We start from the raw sequence: 23,318 nt of genomic DNA on the forward strand, positions 1-23,318 counted from the left end.
ATTCGTCATAAGCTCAAAATCGAAACATAACATGTCTTTGACTCTTAGAATGCAACAGAAAAGGAATTTTCTCAATAGAGTCAACTAGGTCAAAGTTATGACTGTAAAAAAGGACTACTTGTAAACCATCAAAAAGGGTAACTAAGCAGTTTTGAGTTTTTGCAAATGGAATCGGCTTGGAAAGCTCATCAAATGGATTCATAAGACCTTGAAATGGAAAAATTAGGATGTATTTTATGACTACAATGTGTATGACCATTTCTTCAAAATTCTTAATGGGTCATAAAATATTCATTGTCAAATAGGGCCTCCCAAAATTCTAAGCAATGTGCATCAGCATGACAATACTGAAAAACCAACTTTGAGGGATTAAAAACCTTGTCAAAACATATTGAAATGATTTGAAATCTGAAACATAATTTCTCTGATATCAGGCAATACCTGATATCAGTAATACTTGCAAAACCAATGTTAGAATTAAAACAATAACATGTCTTATTATACTATTCTTCCCTCTAACTTAATCCAAACCTTAAAGATGTCTCTAGATCAAGTTTCCTAACCCTTGGTTATCTAACCGTCTTCTCTAGAGTACACCCTTACAGATGCACACATGCATATGTTGACATCATCAGAATATTCTAGCACATCAATCTTGGGCATGTTGGTCAAACGGAGATTATTTGAATCTCACATACCAACATTAGAGAGATGATTAAATCTCAAGCATGTTGGTCAAATGGAGATCATTAATCTCACATACCAACATTATACAGATTCCTTAATTCTCAAGCATGTTAGTCATATGGAGATCCTCAATCTCGCATACCAACATTATAGAGATCTCTTAATTCTCAAGCATGTCAATTAGATGGAGATCATTAATCTCACATACCAACATTATAGAGATCATATAGACGTATCATTCAGATGGAAATTATTTCCCTCTCATGCTAACACTATTAGCATTTGAGTCAATCTCTCCTAGTAAAATATTATATTGATTTCTTATAACAAATTCAATTAACTCTACATGTCTCCCGATTTCATTCTTTAATAATATCTGTGTATTATTCTTTAATATATGTTTATATATATCTTTAAATAATGTAAAAAGGAAATTTAATAATAAACCTTTAACAAATATGATCATTAATTTCAACATCACATACCTCAATTCTCTTACCTCCTATAATTTCGGGATCCCCTATAATTATGGGTTTATTAAGCCTTCGTTTGTATTTGATGGTCCCACTTTATATGTGCCTTCTTATACTTTCTAATTTGTAATGAGCCATATGTTGTAATTAATCACATAACTAACTTGACATAGTCCCCATTCGAAGGGAATGGCCATATGGAGATGAGAGCGTATCATTATCTTCCTTCCACTTTATTTGGATCCGTTTACGCTATTCACGTTGGATGTTTTTTTGGCTTGTTTATTAGCAGGGAGTCCACATTATCCTAAAGGCGAATGGCTTTTATCCTTCTTTTTTCGATGCCACATCTTATTATTGTTTTTTATTTATATATGCGTGGGGAAAGGTTTTGTCACGTCGCGACCCCTTTATCTTATCATATTTTGCCTCTATAAATGTCGTTTGTGTATAATATATATATATATATATATATATATATATATATATATATATATATATAAAATAATTGTATTTCATTACTTGATTATTTAATATTATTGTTATTCACTAGTTTATAAGTAGTTATTAATTAATAAGTTGATTTTATTTTAAATTATAAGTAATTACCAAATGATATTATATAGCTCAAGACATTAATTTATTGATTAATAATATCAATATGATTGATATAATTGATAAAGTCTTGCATTTTTATCTTATTTGAGGCTCATTGCAATCCTCCCATCTTAATTTTGCTTGTCCTCAACCATATAATGAACTTTATATGTTATAAATGAAATAATGTGAAATTTTACTATTCATCATATTAATGACCCTTTTCTCTTAAATATCATTTGATTATTCATTTTCCACATTAATGACCTTTGTTCTTTTACTAGGATTCTCATCATCATAAGTCTCTTTTATTTGGCTCACTTGTCCTCTTTTACGTTAGTGACCATGTTTCCATGTTCCTTTGCACTTAAAACATAGCTTTCCCTTAACTAAATCCTCCCTTTGTGGACATCGATGTTCCTTGCTCCAAGATTCTTTGCATATGTAGCATGGTCTTTCTTGCTAGTCCATTCTTGATCCTTCATTCAGATAAGATGTTTTGGCTGTGCCATTTTTGGCTTATCTTTAGGTGTAATAGACTCAACCTTCTTTGCCTTTCGAATAACTTCTTCCAAATTCTGGGGTTCAAGGGGTTTAACATGGGATTTAATGTAATCTTTAAGTCCTTCTATAAATATATGAGTAAGTTGGCCTTTGGATGGATTTGGGACCATTATAGCTAGATCTTGAAATTTATTAGCAAAGATTGTTTAAGGTGAGTTAGCTCTTGGACATACCACTCAAGGTCTCGTAAATCAAACCTACTTATTAACATTTGAGTGAAGTCACTATAGGATGTGATTTTTTTTTAGCCCTAGGGAATTTTGGCTGTAGTGCCACCATTTGTGGCCTGATTCTCTTAGATGAAGTACATAAAACTTAATAGCACCTTTTTCTATCATAGGATTAAACGATAGATATGTGTCTAATTTTTGAACCCATGATTGAGCAGTTTCTTCTCTTGACCCATTAAAACATGGTAATTTAACCTTATTTACCTTCTTATGAAAGTCTTTATCTACATGATGTTTCTTTCTATGTTCCATGAGTTTATATTCATAGTATTATTTAAAGGGAATAAGTTGTCAAAGATTAGGATCCAAGCTAGCACACATTTGTGCAATTTCTTCCACACTATTGGAGGTTGTTCCATTATCTGCAATAGCTTATTCTCTAAGAATGAACGAGGGTAGTGTTTCTCATGGGACTGAACTTTGTGACAAGGGTTCATTTTCTTCATGAGTGGAATGATGGTCCCTCTGTGAGTTAAGTCTCTCATTTTTATTATTATTACTACTTAATTTTTGTAGAGCTTCCAATAGTACCCTATTGGAGTTTTCAATCCTTTCAAATCTTCATTAGTTTGTTCTATAAAGTTCCTTACTTCTTGTGCTAGCTCCCTTGCCATTGTTCTTTATAGTGTGACGATGCATAAACTAACCAATTCCATGGGATGACAAGATTATGCTTTGATACCACTATAATGTCCCCTTCTATTTAGGGTTTGATTTGGGACAGTAATACCTGCAAAACCAATGTTAGAATTAAAATAATAACATGTCTTATTTTACTATTCTTCCCTCTAACTTAATCCAAACCTTAAAGATGTCTCTAGATTGATTTGCCTAACCATCTTCTCTAGAGTACACCCTTCAAGATTCACATATGCACATATTGACATCATCACGATATTCTAGCACATCAATCTCGAGCACGTTGGTTAGATGGAGATTATTTGAATCTCACATACCAACATTATAGAGATGATGAAATCTGAAGCATGTTGGTCAAATGGAGATCATTAATCTCGCATACCAACATTATAGAGATTCCTTAGTTCTCAGGCATGTTAGTCGGATGGAGATCCTCAATCTCATATACCAACATTACAGAGATCCCTTAATTCTCAAGCATGTTGGTCAGATGGAGATCATTAAACTCACATACCAACATTATAGAGACCATATGTACGTATCATTCAAATGGATATTATTTCCCTCTCATGCTAACACTATTAGCATTTGAGTCAATCTATCCCAATAAAATATTATATTGATTTCTTATAACAAATTCAATTAACTCTACATGATTCCTAATTTCATTCTTTAATAATATCCACATATTATTCTTTAGTATATATTTATACATATCCTTAAATAATGTAAAAAAGAAATTTAATAATAAACCTTTAATAAATATAATTTTTCTAATTAATAAAAATCATTAATTTCAACATCACATACCTCAAATCTCTTAGGGCCCGTTTGGTTGCTAGAATACAACTGGAATAGCAATAGGAAATGAGAATATGGTTTGTATTCTTTGTTTGGTGCGTGGAATAGGAATAGGGAATAGGAATATGTATTCTCATTTTAGCCCCAAAATGAGCTTTTGCCCATTCCAAAAAATACCTGTAATTGGAATTGCTATTCTTGCATTCATTTTAACTTTCTCAATTTTGATTAAATTTTCAAATCCACTTTGACCTGGGGTGAGCGCTGGAACTTTGTTTTCAATATTTTCAAATATTTCAACGATTTTCCAATGGCGTCGATTGCATCTTCAGAAATATTTTCAAATGGTGTTGATTGCAAGTTAACCCTATTCCAATTTAAGCTTGCATAACCAAACAAGGGATAAACAAAATTGAATTGCATTTTTCCATTCCTATTCTTCATTCTCCATTCTCATTCAAATTTTCTATTCTAATTCTCAATTCCTACGCCTGCAACCAAACGGGCCCTTATCTCCTATAATTTCGGGATCACCTATAATTCCGGGTTTATTAGGCCCTCCTTTGTATTTGGTGGTCCCACTTTACATGTGACTTCTTATACTTTCTAATTTATAATGAGCCGTATGTTGTAATTAATCACATAATTAAGTTGACTTAGTTCTCATTCGAAGGGAATGGCTATTCCTTCCACTTTATTTGGATCCGTTCATGCTATTCACATTGGATTTTTTTTGGCTTATTTATTAGCGGTGAGTCTACATTGTACTCAAGGTGAATGGCTTTTATCCCTTTTCTTTTTGCTGCCCCATCTTATTATTGTTTTTTCTTTATATATATATATATATATATATATATATATGCATGGGAAAGGTCTTGTCACGTAGCGACCCCTTTACCTTATCATGCTTTGCCTTTATAAATGTCGTTCATGTATTATATATATTTTTAATTAAATAATTGTATTTCATTACTTGATTATTTAATATTATTGTTATTCACTAGTTTATAAGTAGTTATTAATTAATACATTGATTTTATTTTAAATTATAAGTGATTACCAAATAATATAATATAGATCAAGATATTAATTTATTGATTAATAATATCAATATAATTGATAAAGTCTTACATTTCTATCTTATTTGAGGCTCATTACATTCAAGTGCTCAAAATGACACTTCATGGAATGACCTAAAATGGAAACTTGTCATCATGGGATGCATGCATGTACTAAATGAAAGGTGTTAAACATTTGAACACATCATAAACCTCAAATTGACGGTCAGGTACATATATATGAAAGGCTCTTGCAGGGGCTTGATTAAACTTAGTTTTCAAAATGGTATTCAATTTTATCAGTGTTACAATTTTGAGTCCCAACAGATTCTAAGTGAAGTTGAGAGGGTAGTATAAAAGAAGATGGAATGAAAGGAGAAACGATTAAATTGCCAAGTAATTAGCCAAAGAGCCAGAGAAAGCTGAGCTAAGAGGAATCTCAAAGTCGTGAAGAAGAGTGACAAGAGAAGTCATCTTCGAAGAGCTATTGTACTAAGGAAAGCTTGGGAGAGGCTTCCAAGCCTAAACATCACAAGGACATTTTGTGCAAGAGCCAAAAGAGCCAAGTGCACTAGTGATCAAAGTTTGAAGATTGCAGAGCCAAGAGAAGGTTGAGAATAATTGCAAATCGATTAATAGAGCCAACTAGAGATCTATACCAAGCTAAGTTTAGTAGCTAAATTGTTAGATTATTTCCATGTTGTTTACTTACCTTTGCAATAGTAAATCCCGATGAGGGTGGAACTTAGCAAGTTCTTTGTAAATTAACTTGTGTTCTAAAATCCTTTAATTAGGATGCTTGCAACAAGTCTTATCCAAATCCCCTAACATGGTGGCACCTCATAATGTCGTTGTAATCTTTTAACATGGATAGGCTCCTAAACGGGTGCACTTTAGAAGAGTGCAAATTTGTGAGGATTGACTCACACATTGTGGTTTTTACCCTAGCCAATTCTACACAAGATAAATACTATGTTATGTGTTTCTATTTTCATGTGATATATTTTTCTTGGCCTTGATCGATTGAGTTATAGCTTTCACTAACTCGTAAATAGGTGTAAAGTGTGATTCAAAGTAATAAGTTAGACTTAGTGAGTATATAGATTCACCCCCTCTCAGTAGACTAACTTGTAGTTGGGACCAACATAAAACCCTCAATCCCTACCAAATACAAAATATTACATAGTTAGGGGTCCATAAGGAAACCCATAAGAGAAAGTTGCAAGAGAGAAGAGTCATGTATCAAAAAAATAGAATTGAAGAGCAAGACCTCTTAAATGCCCTTATAACATGAACAGCAATCAATAATTATAAACTCTCACCAACAATCCAACCAAAAGGCTATAGAATGAAGACCTGACACAAGTACCCCACAAGAAAACTAGTTTAGAAAGGGGTATGAGATGAAGTGAGTGCAGATCATCATGTTTCCAAAATATCTAATGATGTAGTAGAGCAGATGAGATTTAAACTAGTGATAGATTGCATGCCAATAACTAATTGCAAAAGTATTAGTCACCACAATCAATAAACACAAGGCAGGACCAGAATGCAAGATCAAAGTCCCTGTGTAGAGTGGAGATGGAGCCCAAACCAAATGTATAGGTAATATAGATCTCAATCAGTAGCCACACCATTGAACTAGAGTGCAAAACCAAAAATCACATAGGAGGTGATGATGATAGCACACAGTCTTAGGCATTGGCTAAAAACTAGTGGATACAAATTGAAAGAACCATCACAATCTTGTCCCATCTAGCCCCAAAGTGGGATGAACAAACTAGGGGCACCCAACAACAATTCTTGAAGTACATTTACCTATCATTATGTTTCTATTTTGTTTATGATATCCTAAGTAAATTATCTTTCCTCTAAAAGTTAATAGATGATTTAAATTAATTTTATATTCCCTCTTTAATGGCTTAATTGTATGTGTATGTATTAAGATATTGGAATTAGATTTGGAAGGGAAATTTAGCATAGAGAGTGTTTATATTAGTTTTCAAATTTCATAATAGGTTCGTCATCTTTTAAACTCAAAACTGGCCCCCATGTGGGCATGACAAATGGGTACAATACTCATTAAAAAATGATCAATGTCTTACATTGTAGAACATGGGTCCATTTCTTGGGTAGATCTAGCAAGGTTTGGATTCCCTTTCACTTCAAACCCTAATCTCCTTGGTTCTTCTAAGAGGATTTGACCTTCCAAAGACTCTCAAATAGTGGCATTGGAGGAAGATATCTTTGAAGATGCAATATATAGATTGTTTGCTTCTTTCTTAAGCATGGTTTTGTAGGTAGATTTAGTGGGATTTAGATAAGTTTGGTAGAGCTGCATAGATGGATCTCAGAGACCTGACATCCCAATCTTATGAGCAATTTACAAATATATCCCTATGCATTAAAGTTTTTTGTTGTTGATTTTGACAATGTCAATGTTATGTCCTGTTGTTATGTGTGATTGATAATGAGACCATGATAAGCAATTGCTAATGTTGAGTCCTTAGCACTCACCCTTCAATTTAGCTATTGAGTTGCATCTACAATTCTAATTTGGGTTAGACTTCTAAATCTCCTTGTATAGTTTTGGTTTGATTCCCCTTTTATGATATTAGAAATTCAATAGGTAATTTTTAATAGTTGTTGAGGGTTCTTTAGATTATTTCCATAAAAATTGTACTCACATATTGGTTGAGATTAACACTAGAAAATACCTTTATTAACACTAAAATTACGTGTTGGAATTAGAATCCAAACTATGAGGGCATCCCCTTATATGTCACATATGCATTGATACAAGTTCTATTATTTCCTAATGCATTAAATAGAAAAATGGCAATAAGACTACTTGGTGGAAGGATGTATACCATTATCACAATTTAGTGGAACAATAAGATTCAAATTTAGAGGGAAATACAAGTGTTGAGGCCCTTAAGAAATCCAAAAGAGGAGGAAAGCATTCACCAAGTAATGCACAACCTACTCCAAGAACTTCAGCTAGTTCACCAAATGAATCACAACACACCTTGAGGGTCTTCAATGGCTCCTCCTATTAAGGGGGACAATGTTAAGGTTTCCTTATTGCCATCTAAGTGGAAGGACAAAGTTAAGGAGTGTTCTAAGCTTTGCCTCCTACAAGCAAAGAAATTTCCTTAGGGAAAGTAGATAAGCTCCTAGGAGTTGAGGCAGACAAACATTTATTAATTGTAGTTCAAAGGAAAAGGAGAAGTAGGAATTTCCTTAGGGAAAGAAGATGAGATGTTGGGAGGGGAGACATATGAAGGTCCATGGACTATAGTGCAAAGGAAAAGGAAAACAAATGAGATAATGTTCAACATGAATCTTCGCTCCTGTGCCAAAAATGGAACAAATGTCTACACTTACAACTTTATGTTTTTTCCATATTGTTTCTCATTCAACGAAGATCTTGATTTTGTTGACAAGAGTTAAGGTGTTTTAATGGTCTCTTACCTTTTGATAGGCTATCTTTTGTTATGGTCTATAATTATGGTGAATAGATAGGGATGGTGTTTGCATAAGTGTTAGAAAGGTTAATCTTTCCTTGGATATATTAATTGGGATATTCCAAGGGTCCCTAAATGTAGTTTGTCCTCTTGTACACATGTGGAGGACATGTCATTGTTTTGTCCTTTATTCCACATGTAAGGACAACTCTTGTTTATTTCTTTATTTAGTTTATCCTCCTTAAGAGGATTGTGACACTTTGCACACACCTATTATGAATGTGGCATTCATAGAAATGGGAGTTACAAATGAAACTCCTCTCTCATCTCTATATAACAGATGCTCCTCCTTCTTTCTTCAACACACTCTTAGCACTTGATGTTATTGTATTGAGCTACTTTTGCTCCAACACTCTCTCTCTCTCTTCTCTAGGCATTTTCCTTCATTCATAATACTCACAAGGGGTTTTCTTTGTTTTCCCCTTATAAATCCTTGTCTCCATTGTTGAACCATCTTGGTGTATGCTCTTGGAGTTGCTTATCTTATGGTAACATTGTTTCACACTTAACTTACTTGGATTGTTTCTCGTTCCTTGCTCAACATTATCATTTCTTACATGGTATTAGAGCTTGGCTATCTAATCCTTGTTTTAAGTTTTGTGTTGAAGGTTGCCATTCATTGGAGCACACTTTATTTGGAGACGTTATTTGTTGTGATTTTAGCTCTTTTTTAACATATCTTGTGTATGTAGGTTTCATATTTTTTTTACTAACCCTCTTTGGAAGGCTTGCCGCCAAAGGGTTTTCTTGTTAAATTTCAATTTTTTTTCTTGTTTTGGAAGGCATGCCGCCAAAACAAGAAGTATTACATGAGTAAAGTTTTCAATAAGTCTCTAATTTTCTTACTCCTTTAAATTTTTTTTTTTTTTTCCTTCTCTTTAAAAAAAAAGCTTCTAATATATTATTCTATATCTATTTGTTGTATGCTCTTGAAAATTTCAAACATAGAACATAGATATTTTCATAGAATTTTAATCCTTATAAATCTATATACATTGCATTTCATTGTTTTTTTTTAAAAATTGCGCATTCACATTTGTTTGGGCGGACGCGCCACCCGCGCGCCACCCACGCACCGCCGCGAGCCGTCAGCGCCGCCGCATCACCGCCGCACGCTATCAGCGCTGCCACGTGCAACCTGCGCCCAACACTGCATCCTCTGCCGCGCACAAAAACCTCTGTCATTTTTTGTTTTTCGTTTTTCTTCCACCGCTGATCCACCGCTTCTGCCGCCCCCTTCTCACCCGCAGTAAACCCTAAGGCGTGGCCTGCATTCAGGCCACGCATCAACCGCCGCCTGCGCAGCCACGCCAGCGGCTTCATCCATATCTTCTTTGAACCGTTTTTTAAAAACTTAAATCTCTGCCCTTTTCCACCGACCAGGGCCGACCAACCACCTCCACCGCTTTGGCCACGCGGCAGCCGCCGCCTGCACTCCGCTCCCCTCATCCTCCACATGCGCACTGCGCGTTTTTTTAAAAAAAAAACTCCGCCTTCTTTGCCCGCCCTTTCACCGACTTTTTAACATCTTGTTTCATTTCTTAAAAAAAAACAAATAACCATACAACGTTTATTATATCACATAATTTTTTTATTCATTTTATTAAAAAGAAAATTAAATTTTTTTATTTTTTTTATTTTATAATTTTTTTTTTGTTTTCTTTCAAATAAATAATTGCAAAGAAAAATATTCTTAATTATATCTATATAAAAAAAAAAAAACAAGATTTTTTTTCTCAATTAATTTTATTTTCAAATTAAGGAATTTTTTAAAAAAAAACAAAGAATTTTTTTTTTCTAATCATGTCAACCTTAATTCCAGAAATAAAACTTAATTATTCTAATTATCATTCTTGGAGAACTCATATCTCATTTATTTTTCGTTTTAAACACCTCTTCGAAATAGCCACTGATCCTTCTCTTGAACCTGGTTCAGCGGCTACTCAAGACGAGAAAGATACTTGAAAATCTAAAAATGAAGAAGCTTTAGGGTTAATTGGTATGTAAGAAATGATAATGTTGAGCAAGGAACGAGAAACAATCCAAGTAAGTTAAGTGTGAAACAATGTTACCATAAGATAAGCAACTCCAAGAGCATACACCAAGATGGTTCAACAATGGAGACAAGGATTTATAAGGGGAAAGCAAAGAAAACCCCTTGTGAGTATTATGAATGAAGGCAAATGCTTAGAGAAGAGAGAGAGAGTGTTGGAGCAAAAGTAGCTCAATACAATAACATCAAGTGCTAAGAGTGTGTTGAAGAAAGAAGGAGGAGCATCTGTTATATAGAGATGAGAGAGGAGTTGCATTTGTAACTCCCATTTCTATGAATGCCACATTCATAATAGGTGTGTGCAAAGTGTCACAATCCTCTTAAGGAGGATAAACTAAATAAAGAAATAAACAAGAGTTGTCCTTACATGTGGAATAAAGGACAAAACAATGACATGTCCTCCACATGTGTACAAGAGGACAAACTACATTTAGGGACCCTTGGAATATCCCAATTAATATATCCAAGGAAAGATTAACCTTTCTAACACTTAAAATAAACCTAAACTTATATAAAAATTGATTTGAACACACAACATTTATTTAAATGTACATTAAACAAAGTATAGAAGACTCAAACTATGATTTGAGTTGTAAAATATGCTTCACATTGCATAATAAGATTATCAAACAAATAACACAATTCAAACAAATTAAATTAATTTGTATTATTATTAATACTTTCCTCAATCAAATGCTCATCCTCTCAACAAGACACTTATTAGTTACAAATGTATAACTAATATAGATAATTACAATAAGCCAAAAAATGGAGACGATTTCAAGAGCCTGGGCGGGCACAAAGGTTAGTTCAAAAAATGTGCACCCTAAAAAGCACATACCTTCTCTACTCCTCTTTTCCTGGTTAACAGGCGAGGAAACAATGGGATCAATGGATGGCCTTACAACTGCCAAAGCATTTTTGATCCTGAAGAAAACATTTTGAGATTAAAATCTCTCAATGCCGTATCATTGACCTCACAAAATCTGTTTTCCCAATTAGGAGGTTCTATGGCCTCCTTTCCCAGCCCCGGAGTCCTGTCCTGTGACTCTGCATTCTTCGCCTCTTTCCAATCCACAACATACGCAGAAACCCTCCTCCTGAACTTAGACTTGAATTCATTCCACACCTGGTACTTGTAATGGTTTATCACCGCCTCATTGGATTTCACATGATCTGTTCTGTAACCTGGTTTTAGCTGAAAATGGTGAATCACATTGAGCAGAGAAGGGGAAAGAGCTTCAAGCAATACGATGGATTTATGGCGGTGTTGTGCTTTTTCTCTACATGTGTAACCCTGGGTGACTCCTCTCTCAGGGTGCACCTTCAGCCCCGATGCCCCAAAGTTATTGCAATTTACAGAGATTTGCCCGATTTGGGCCTCGCCATCTGTAATGTTGCTTCTCTCCATCACCAATGATTTCAATACCTTTCCCCCAATTTGTGATTGCTTTGATCCAGATGCGGTCTCATTTGCTTCTTTCGCAAGATCTACCCACTCGGGAGAGAAAATGAACTCATCTACATCTGCAAATACCATCCATTTGCATCTGTTTCGGGCAAGCAAAGCACAATGTGAAAATCCGGCTTCCTGAGTCTTTACCCATGGCCAGGGATGCCTGGTCACATTGAATTCCCCATCAATGGCGGCCACGGTTTCTTCTAGGTTATCCTCGCTGTTGTTGTCATACAGAAAAAAATGCCCTACCCCCAAATGTGAATGATACATGACCCATTCCTTGAGAAACTTCGTCACATTGAATACCATGGTGCACGAACAGAGCATTTCCTTATGGCTGAATTCATCTTCTCGGGGCAGTTGATAGTAAGCCACGGATGGAATTAGCTTCCCATGCAATCTAAGTGAAATTTTTGTGCCTAAAAGCTCTGATCTATGTGCCTTATTTGGGTGCTTACATCTGATGACTTCTTGGCTTGAGATTGTCACGGCTGTCTCAACTGTACCATTGTAAACACAGCGAAGAGATTCTGGATCTGTATTGACTCCTTGTCTGTGATTCACTCCTTTCGCAAACAAAAGCACCTCTGTACTTGTAGAAAAGCTTTCATAAACCAGAAAGTCCCACTTCAAGATACTTCCATCAGAAGCCCTAGTTATTTGCCTGATATGTCTGTTCAGATCTCTGTTCAACAGTGACACAGACGGCAATCTTTTCATATAATCCTTGTACGCCTCTTTTTCTTTCTTCTCTGGTAATTGGCATCTTACAGCAGCTCGGCCATCCAAGTATTCAATCCCATTGACTCTTGTAACGATTTGATCAGAATATACACATACAATTTTGGATCTGTGCCCTAATGCAGAGGAAAGGTGAACCATAACTAGCAATTCATCAGGAAGTAGAACCAAATCCTCAATAAATACTGCCTCATCTCTAAACTGGATCTTCAATTTGCTCTCCTTCGGTTCGACCTGCATCTCAAATCCATTCATTTGCAGGAATCTCTCTTGCTTGGTAAGTAAAGCGAAGGGCAAAGCATTTTTGTGGGAAATGCGAATAACAAATGTAAGAGTAATAACAAGGGCAAGCAATATGGCAACAATGGCAATGGCGGAACAGAGTCTTAAAGGGGTTTTCTTTGGCTCAGAGATTGTGGGCACACTTCTTCTTGGGCTGTGAGTGATTTCCTTGATGATCCAGTCTTCTTTCTTATTGCTGCTGCTGCGCCTGTACCTGAACGACATTGCTCAACAAATCTAATCAATCACTCAACACAGTCTTCCTCTATTTGTTGTTGATTTCAGATACTGATGATCAAGGCAGAGAATCACTAGTCAAGATGATACTCTAAACATATAGTTTTGAAGTTTCATGGGAGTTTTCGTTGAATTAGTTGTATGTGGACTATTTCCATGGCCGCGAGGGGCCTACCGATCTCAGCAGCCTGTAATTAAGAGGAATTCCGCGTCGGAGGATCCTTCTTGATGAACGTGGTGAACACATGGAAACTGCAATCTATGTAGGGAAGATGAAACTTTACAGGTCAAAGGCGGAGGCGCACATTATTTCCCATGCCGGCCATGATCTCTGCAACTTTTGCCGCGTGTTGAACCCAAATTAAACCATTATTATTGATTAATTAGGATAGGGGAAAGGGTCTCATAGGGGAGGGGTTTCATAGTGGAGGGAGCTAATAATGGGGATAGGGATGAATTAAATCTTGTTGAGGGATTTAGGGCAAGTTATTATGTTGCTGTTTTTTTAGTTATTTTGGCTATTAATTTGTGGCTTAGGTTTTGTAGGCAGATGTTTTAATATTAACTATTTATATATAAATTGGAGGGAAAATTTAGTCTTGGAGGGAAAAATTAGTCATAAAGAAAAGAAATAAAATTTATTCAAAGTAAAGGACAGAATTAATATTAATTATTCAGATATAAATTGGAGGGAAGGAAAATTAGTCATAGAGAAAAGAAAGAAAATTTAGTAACAAGTTAATAGGGAAATAAATTTATGATAACTCTTCATTTTAAGCTACCTTTTGTCTTCATAACTATTTTCAATTCCTTAACAATAGTTGCTTCACTAAAATAGAAAAAGATTCTATATTATCATTTTTCCACAATTTTATTTTTCTATGGGAACACTCCCACCTCTTAAATTTAACCAACAAATGTTCTTAAACAATCATAGATGGACACGGGGTTAGTTTATTAAAACCCTTCTTTTTTTTAATGTTCTAATTATCTTCTTTATTTTCTAAGTCCTTTTGGACCATTATATTTATATTTTTATGATATATGTCACTTTTATTGATACAAAATATTAAAATTAAAAGGTTTATGGTTGCATAAATGTTGACCTTTTGAAATAGGAAATTAAAGGTGTACTCAATTTGTAAGTTTTTTTTAAAAATATGTCCTTCCATAGTGAAGTTTGATTGATGGGTTTGTTGTTTTCTTCAACATTGTTTCCCCAAATTAATTGCTTAACTTTAATATTATAATTAATAGAAAAGGGACTATTCAGATGTCCAAAATTTTTTTTGCTTAAATTGTCTAGTTATTTAATGCCCTTATAATTGATACGAACATCACTATACATTGTGATTTTGTGACATAATGTCACTCATTCTCTACCACTTCCATGTTGCAAAACACACGTATTATCCTTTCTTGTCTTCTTTAGGTATCATCTTGTAATGTACCAACTCAAATCTTGCACCCTACAACAATACTATTACATATAATGTACCAACTCAAATCTTGTACTAGATATGACAATACAATTCCACCAATATGATGATTTGCCCCTCTTCATGTTTGTATGCCAAGGTCTGTCATTATGCCACCTTTGACTCTCATATGACAAACACTCAACACTTTTACAAGTGTGGTTGCCATTGTACGAAAAGATCAATCGTTCAATTCTTAATACAACTACTAGACTTATAGAATCCACAAAAGGTTCAATTAGTCCTTGTTACAAATCCAAAGGAGAGCATTGGCCATTTTGCTAACAATTCACCTCCCCACCTCACCAACCATCACTACTCAAGGGGATTTGAACCTATGATCAAGGTTTGATACCTCTTGTTACAAGTGTGGTTGTTGTTGCACCAAAAGATCGACCTGTCAATGCCTAATACAAATACTAGAATTATAGAGCCCACAAGAGGTGGTTAGTCCTTTGTCATGAATACTAAGGGGAACATGGTCATTTTTCCAAAGAATACCTCTTGACTTGCATGACAAGAATGAAGTGTGTTATTATTTATTCCTCTAACACCCTCAGTCATACACCACTCATCACACTCATTCACCACTCCATGAGGCCAAATCCTTTGCACACCTATATGGTGTATAGAGCACTATGTGGCTATTGTAGGAGTTGCACTAAACCTTGATCAATCACATTTGAGTCTATGTAAATCCAACTTATTTACTTGAGCACTATCTTTATTGCATGTTCATTGTCTATGGTCAAGGACTCAAGAGATAAAGTTTGTGGGAATGGAGATTTCAAGGCTCAAGAGATCAAAACACTTGCTCTAAGTGCTTTGTTCATGCTAATGACAAAAATAAGGAAATCAGTGTTTTTTGTTGTGTTATTATTAAGATAGCTTAAGTTATGACCAATTATTCCCTAATTTTTAAGACATCACATTAGAGAAAGTGAAAGAAAGAACGAAACCAAGTTGAAAGGTAGCAACATAAGAATGAGGTGGAGAGATTAAAAAGGGAGGAACTGGTGGTAACGAAATAAGACCACTACTAGGATCAAACTTAGATAAAATAAGTTCATGAACCTTTTAGAATTTAAAATCTTGATAAGAGAAGAGGAGATGACCGAGACATGACAATACCAAATGATTGATAGAAGGTCAAAATATGTCAAGGTCACCAAAGTCTCAAGACCTAGAAGGATGATAAAGACAATGGTTAATGGTTTTGATTTCTCCATCATGGGGGACTTAAAGACATTTATGCATAGGAGAACATATATCTTGCATGGAAGAAAGCCAAGGAATAACAAGCTTAAATTAAGAATAACAACAAAAGTGGTATCCACAACTTTATCACAAATCGCTACAAGAAGAGAAATAGAACCATGAGGACGATAGAGAAAATTGTTACAAGTTTGAATCCACACATAAGATGAATCATAGAAACACTTATGCAATTGTTTACTAAAATATATGTTCTTCAATTATGACATCCACCATAGAAGAAGGGTCGACTAAAACACCACAAGAAGGGATATCAACTACCCTAGTAGTAATAAAAAGAGGACTATTGAGTTCTTTAATCATCTTAGCATGATCAAAGGTAATGGAAAGTTTAGATTATGGTTGAGGCTTTGGTGGAAGTTGAGGTTTAGATTTAGGTTGGGTATGTTCAACATGGTTGATAGTGTGGTTGTCTTATTCACTTTTATCATCATAAATAATGTGTGTAAGGGATGAAGAAGGTTGGAAATAGTGTTGGTTGAGTGAGATGGTAAAGGATTGGTGTAAATTTGCAAGTTCTTATTAGGAGATGCTACAAATTTATTTACATGAGTACGTAATATTAGCATGAATAGATATAACATTAATATCAATGAGATCTTGAATAGAATTCTCCAAATAATACCACCTTCCCATATCTTTGTAATATTGGTAGTGATATTGACAATAAGCTTTAGATCATAGAATTTTGGAAGAGGTTTACAAGTGTCTAATGTTCAAATTATGGGAAGATTAATTATGTTATAATTAATTATTTGTGTCATCACATTATGAAAAGATTCATACAAAGAAGTATAAGAATTATTAGGTCTACAAATAGGGGACAAGGGAGGCATACCTTTGGATGGTATTGCTACTTGATCATCTATTGCATTCAATAGTTCGTTGATCTTGATATAATTGTTAGGCTTTTGAAACTTGTTAGAATGAGATGAGGCGTCACTCTTATCAATGATAACAAGATCCATTGGAGTGTTTTTCTCAAAATGATTCCTTTAGTTGATAATGATGAAGCACTGCACATAGTAATAAAAAAGAAGTAAATTCAGTAAGAAGAATCTTACCTCTGATGTCATTTTATAAATTAAAAAATAAGATAGGTTGTACATCAACATCAAATATAGGGTAAGAAATTTGAGAATGCAAATGATCAAATCTACCAATAAAGTCACCAACCCTTTCTTTAACTCCCTTTTCACAATGCATTAAGTCAGTCAAAGAAATTTGAGGACCAATATTGCTTTGAAAGGTTTGAATGAAAGCACTGGAAAGTTTATAAAAGGAGTCAACGAAATAAGGAAGCAATGAACAATACCATTTCAAGGTTTGGTCTTGAAAGGTTCTAGAAAACAACTTAGCCATGAAGCTATGGTTGATTCTTGGAGGAATAAATGGGATAAACTAGATACTGAGTGGATGGGGGGTGAATCAGAATTTTAAGCACTGTAAACTTTTCACAGATTCATCCACATCTATCAATAAATTGTGCATGTAAGTGAACAGTGATGTAAATATTCTATAACATATAAATCAGATTAGTCACATGCATTAAAGTAAAACACATACCACAATATTTGTTACCCAGAAACCCTCCAAGGTGAAGGTAAAATTGGGGTAGGGATGATACCCACAAATCTTAACTACTATAGTAATAAAGTTAACCAATTAAGGTTACAATTTTTGACTATAAGATAAGATCTACCTTGTGAGTGGTCTACCTTGTTAAAGGCTTAAGAGACTACTAGGTCTCACCTTGTTAGAGGATTTAACACTTATAACAAAGTAAGGACTCTTTTAGGAGATTTACAAAGATCTGTTAAGACCACTCTATTAAGAGATTTACCTTGATTCAAGTTTGTTAAAACTAATTTAGCACCTAACTCTCGATTTTCTTTCTAAGCTGATTTTGAGTCTTCTCCTTGCTAAGTGACCCTCTCCTCTAATTTGATATGCTTGTCTTTCCCTTTCACTTCATTGCAATGACTAGGTCACTTGGTCTGTTAGATGATACCATAACCCTTCAATGACTTCTAATCTGATCTCAATCCTTTTCTGTACATAGCTTCATGTTCACAAATAAACTCTTTTCATCTCCTTCTCTATTGGCATGCGATCTAGGTTAATATCATCACTCTATAAAGAGTTTCATAAAGATTTTTTTAGATGATTCCATGTTTTGCCTCTTCATCTTGATTGTCAAACACACAACATAGGGATTTGTGATCCACAACGTGTACATATTCTGTAACAACCTCTGAAAGTATTAAATATTCTATAACAAATTCTTCAAAAATTAAATATCCCTTCCAAGTCATCCTGATAATCATTTTGCCTAAAACTTTGTTCCAATCCTGACTTTTATGTAAACTCTATGTAGCTCAACCTTTACTATTTCTTGATGCTCAACATTACTGTTGCCCGACCTTCATTGTGCTCGATACATACAAAGTAACTTGACACATGTATTCTCAAAAACTTGCTTGGTCATTAATGACTTACTTGGTCGTTGATGAGCTCAATACGCATACAAAAATACTCTATGACCCAAAAACTTACTCGACTCCTATAGAGCTAGGTGCATACTTACTTATGTACATGACATGTCCAATATAGATTACCTCGATCGCAGTGATGACTATCTGACTCTTCCTTGTAAATGACTAAGTGGTTGACATGAATAGACAACAATGGTTAGAGATACTAACAATCTCCCCCTTTGCAATTAGTGGGGAAAAATGTCATGTTTACATCGTTACAATACAAGCTGATAACAAGCTCTCAAAAAATGCAAAAAAAATACAAAAATGAATAACAAAACCATTTCATCTTTATTCAAATGTGTACACTATAAATTGTACTTCTTCTTTTACTTTTATTTTGCATCTTGTTTACATCACATTACTTTGTCTCTCTTCAATTCTCTTTGCCCATCTACATATATCTTTCCCTCTACACATGTCTCTTTCCCCCTTGTTTTTGAACACTATATGTCATTGCTACTAGCATTCAATGGGTGGAAGTAATCCATATGTTTCAATGAATTCCTTGTGAACCTTGGTAATCATAGACAATGCATGATCTCATGTGATTCTTTTTGCCTCTAAAACATTATTCTGCAACTTTAATCTTGCAGCTATATCAATTAAACTATCAGCTACTGAAAGATTTGTTGGAATACTTTAGAATAACTAGGGGGTGGGGGTGAATCAATTATCCAAGGTCCAAATGTATAAATAAAACTTTTCATAGCTTAGTGAACCCATAAAACGTTTATCATCATGCATGCATGCATTAGATTATGCAATCACTTACATCTTGTAGGTTACTGTTAAATCAACTTACAAAAATGTAAACATGAAACATAACAGATTCAACAACACACTTGACACAATGATTTATGTGGAAACCCAATTTGAGAAAAACCACTAGTAACATGCCACTCTTTTTCACTCTTCCAAAGTGATGCCCTATGAAAGGCCAACCTTGTTAAAGGTTACAATACACACTGTTAAATGTGACCCTATTAAAGGATTTCAATCACCTTGTTAGGAGTGAGCCTTGTTAGAGGACTTTAGACCATTCACCTAGAATTTCACTCAGTTAAAGGATTTACAAATGATCGTTAGGTCAATCTTCATCTAAAGGATTTTACCCTAGACTGATATAATTGTTAGAGAGTAATGGTAAGGCTTGATCTGATAACAACTTACAACTCCATTTGCATATTACAATTCTCTATTCTAGTCCTCCATTCTGCTTGGTCTTCACACATTTCAACTTTGATAGCTTGTTCACCCTTCAAGCATTCATACCCTTAAGCCTTCTTGCTTAACATACCAATGTAGACTCTTCTCTTAGGTCACCTAATGAAGCAAAACCCTTGACTTCTTGTCTTCCTTAGGTTCTCACACATGACAACCCTTACTTCTGACTAGCCATTCCTATAAATAGGACATTTAGATCTTTTGCCACTCATTCTCCATCTTCCAATTTAGGTTTAGGATAGATTAGGTAGGATACAATGAATCTACCCCATATTTCATATCTCTTCTCGAAACTTCTCCTTCAATCCTCTTTGAATTCATCTCAAAATGGTTTACCTTGAATTTTGTGCCATCAACTCGTCAATCTTATCTTCCCCCTTGTTCGCACAATCCAAGAAAACAAACTTGTCAACTCAAATCCATTGAATTCACAATCTTTCAAATAATACAACCACTCAACATTAACTTGCTTCTGATGCTCGACACATACTGCATTTCTCAACATCCTCTATAAAATCACTTAGCACGAACTAAAACTTACTCATACTCGACATCAACTAAAATTTATTCAGCATCCACTGTTTTGCTCGACATACACTAGAATAGACTTCTACTAGGCTCAAATTGATTTTCTACTTGGCTTGCACTGACTTTTCTCAGCACCTACTATCCGCTCAGTCAAGCTTGGCAGACAAGCTTTGTTTAACTTGTTCTTCTATACTTTCTTAGTGTAACCAGCCTTTGTAACCTTAAGTAGATTATCAATATATCATGTTATCACTATCTTAACTGATTCTTGTACTCCTTAACATAGCATAACTCAACCTTTCCTCTAGGTGCTATTGTTACATCTTTGAATCAAATCCTCTTCATCAATCAAATAAGTGATAGTACTTGAACCATATAAGCAGTCATCTTACCTTCAAATAGTAGGTTTGGCATTAGTGGAAAAACAATGATTGAAACATATATATTGATCTCATACTTATATCAATCTGTTCTCAACAGTCTCCTTCTTTAACAATCATCCTCAATCTATTCTCAACAAGATTATGATCTTCTTATTGGAAACTTACAATTGGAACAATGAACAATCATTGTTTTTTCATTGATGTCAAATCTATTAATGAGACATATTGGTACCTAATCTAAATGTCATATCTATTTGATTGATGAAGAGGATTTTAAAAATTTCTCATAACAATAGCACCTAGAGGAAAGGTTGGATTATGAAAAGGAAGTTACAATGGACATTTGATTAGATAGACTTTGATAAAGAAAAGTGATTATTTATGTCAAGAAAGCTAAGCAAAGAAAAGAAAAAAGTATAAAATATAGTTAGTGCCAAGTAATGCTCGTGTCAACTAAGTTATAGTTAGTGCCAAGCAAATCTAGTGTTGACCAAGCATTAGCATTGACCAAGAAAGACAATTGATGTCGAGTTAGAAAAACTTTATAGTGGCCAAGTATTTTAGTGATGACCGAGTACAAGATTTTAGAGATTTTTAAGTGATAGTATAAGAATGAATTCAAGGAAATTTGAGATCAAGCTGACTCAATTGATTTCTTGGGAGATGTAAACCGTGTTGAAGATAAGATTGATGTGTTGGATAATTGAATTCAAGGAGAGGATTAGGTAAAGACCTAACAACTGAATTCTAGATAATTTTCTAGAAAAATATTAAGAAGATGAAAAAATGCAATGAACCAGGTTGAAACTGATCATAAACCCTAAGATCTATGGTGGATGTAGAAAATAATAAAGCACAAATTGCTTATTTAAAGAGCTATAGAGCCAAACAAATAGTGTGTGAGCATTTGTACAGGTGTATGTGTGAATCTTATATGTGAAGAGAGACATACAGATCAAGGTTGATCAGAAACAAACGAGTGTGAGTGAATGTGAAGCTAATAGATAAAGCTTGTAAATATGATGTTTCTATTGATAAGTACATTAGAGAAGAAAGCTTAAGTGTTGATGAGAAGAGTGGACTGATTTCTTGAAAGGTCCAAGAAAATCAAGATCAAAGATGTCAATGGAAGGCTTATTAGTAAACCAATGTAAGGGCCAAACAAAGATCTGAACCTACCAAAGTGAGTTGTAATTAAATAGATAAAAACCTACTATTTCTTTCTAGTCATTGTAAATAGTTTGTATTGAAATCCTTTTAACAGAGGTTGACCTAAGAGTCATTTGAAGACTTAACAGTTTATGTAAATCCTTTAACTAGGTGACATTCTAAATGGAATGATCAAAGTCCTCTTACAAGGCCACTCCTAACAAGGTGAATAAATCCTCTAACTAGGTCGCATTTAATAGTGTGTTTTGTAACCTTTAACAAGGTTGGCCCCTAACAAAGCTCACTTTGAAAGAGTGAAAAAGGGTGACATGTTGCTGTGGTTTTTTCCAAATTGGGTTTCCACGTAAAGTCCTAGTGTCAAAATTGTGATGAATGATTTATCTGTGTTTACATTTGATAATATTTTCATTATACAATGCAAGTAATGTTTATGACATTTTTACAGTATAGATCGAGCAATAATGAGATAAGAAGAACAATGAAGTTTTTATTGCTTAATTTTTCAAGTGGTACATATTAACCTTGAGTAACTGATTCACTCCCCCTCACAGTTATTCTAAAAATTTCTAACACTTCTATGATAAGATCTTGGGCTATTTTTAGTTTTCTCTGCATGATCTCCAAATGAGGTATCAATTATTGCCTGAATAGATATCAATTTGGATCTTGTGTTGTTGTCAGCTACTTGAAGCTCAACCAATATACCTTGAGCATTCAAATAATTATTATAATGATCAATGCTTGTTCCTGCTAACTCTGAAATAATGTTGTTGGATCTCTTCATCTCATCCTAAATATTATTTATTTTTGCTTGAATAGTATGTGTAAATCTGACACATCCGACAAAATTGTGTACAAATGTTGTACCTTTTGTGTTAACTCAATCTTAATCTATGCTTTCTCCTATAGTTGCAGTTTTTGTTTGGAAATATTTATGGAGACTTTGTCCACAACCTTGGTTTCAAATCTTCTCGTCGACCAATTCTTTAACTTCACATTTGATTCCATATCTCCAACATTCACTTGATCAACTATATTTACATGTTGGTTTATGATTGGTGCACTTTCTTCAAAATTTTGAATATCAAAAGCATCAACAAAAATATGTTTTACATCATTTAATACTTATTTTTGTTTGTGCTCCCTCTTAAGCTCTTCTCATCTCTTCTTCCTTTCCAAAACTTCTTGTAGCAAAATAGTTTTCTGCAAGGTGAGATTTGCCAAATCCAATTGTGGCATCTTAATGATTTCATTGAGACTAACCTCAATTTCTAGTGAAACATCTTTTATAGCTTTCCTCTTTCTTCTAGGTGAGGGAGTGTTTCTACTTAGTACTATTGTGTGAGTTGGTGAAGGGGTGTCACCACTTGGT

General features: G+C 34.3%; 1 protein-coding gene across 1 annotated transcript; it reads right to left on the minus strand.

The window, feature by feature from the left end:
* Positions 1-11,271: 11,271 nt before the first annotated feature.
* Positions 11,272-13,742, minus strand: LOC149561301 (glycosyltransferase family 92 protein RCOM_0530710-like). The gene has a single exon (XM_089823773.1). It carries the CDS (start codon positions 13,334-13,336, stop codon positions 11,531-11,533), a length of 1,806 nt encoding a protein of 601 aa, XP_089679899.1. The 5' UTR covers positions 13,337-13,742; the 3' UTR covers positions 11,272-11,530.
* Between the last annotated feature and the right edge of the window lie 9,576 nt (positions 13,743-23,318).

The sequence above is a fragment of the Cupressus sempervirens genome, chromosome 4 (genome assembly GCF_028749045.1).
Source record: "Cupressus sempervirens isolate cs-2001-9-10 chromosome 4, ASM2874904v1, whole genome shotgun sequence".
In the NCBI taxonomy this organism is placed as follows: Eukaryota; Viridiplantae; Streptophyta; class Pinopsida; order Cupressales; family Cupressaceae; genus Cupressus; species Cupressus sempervirens.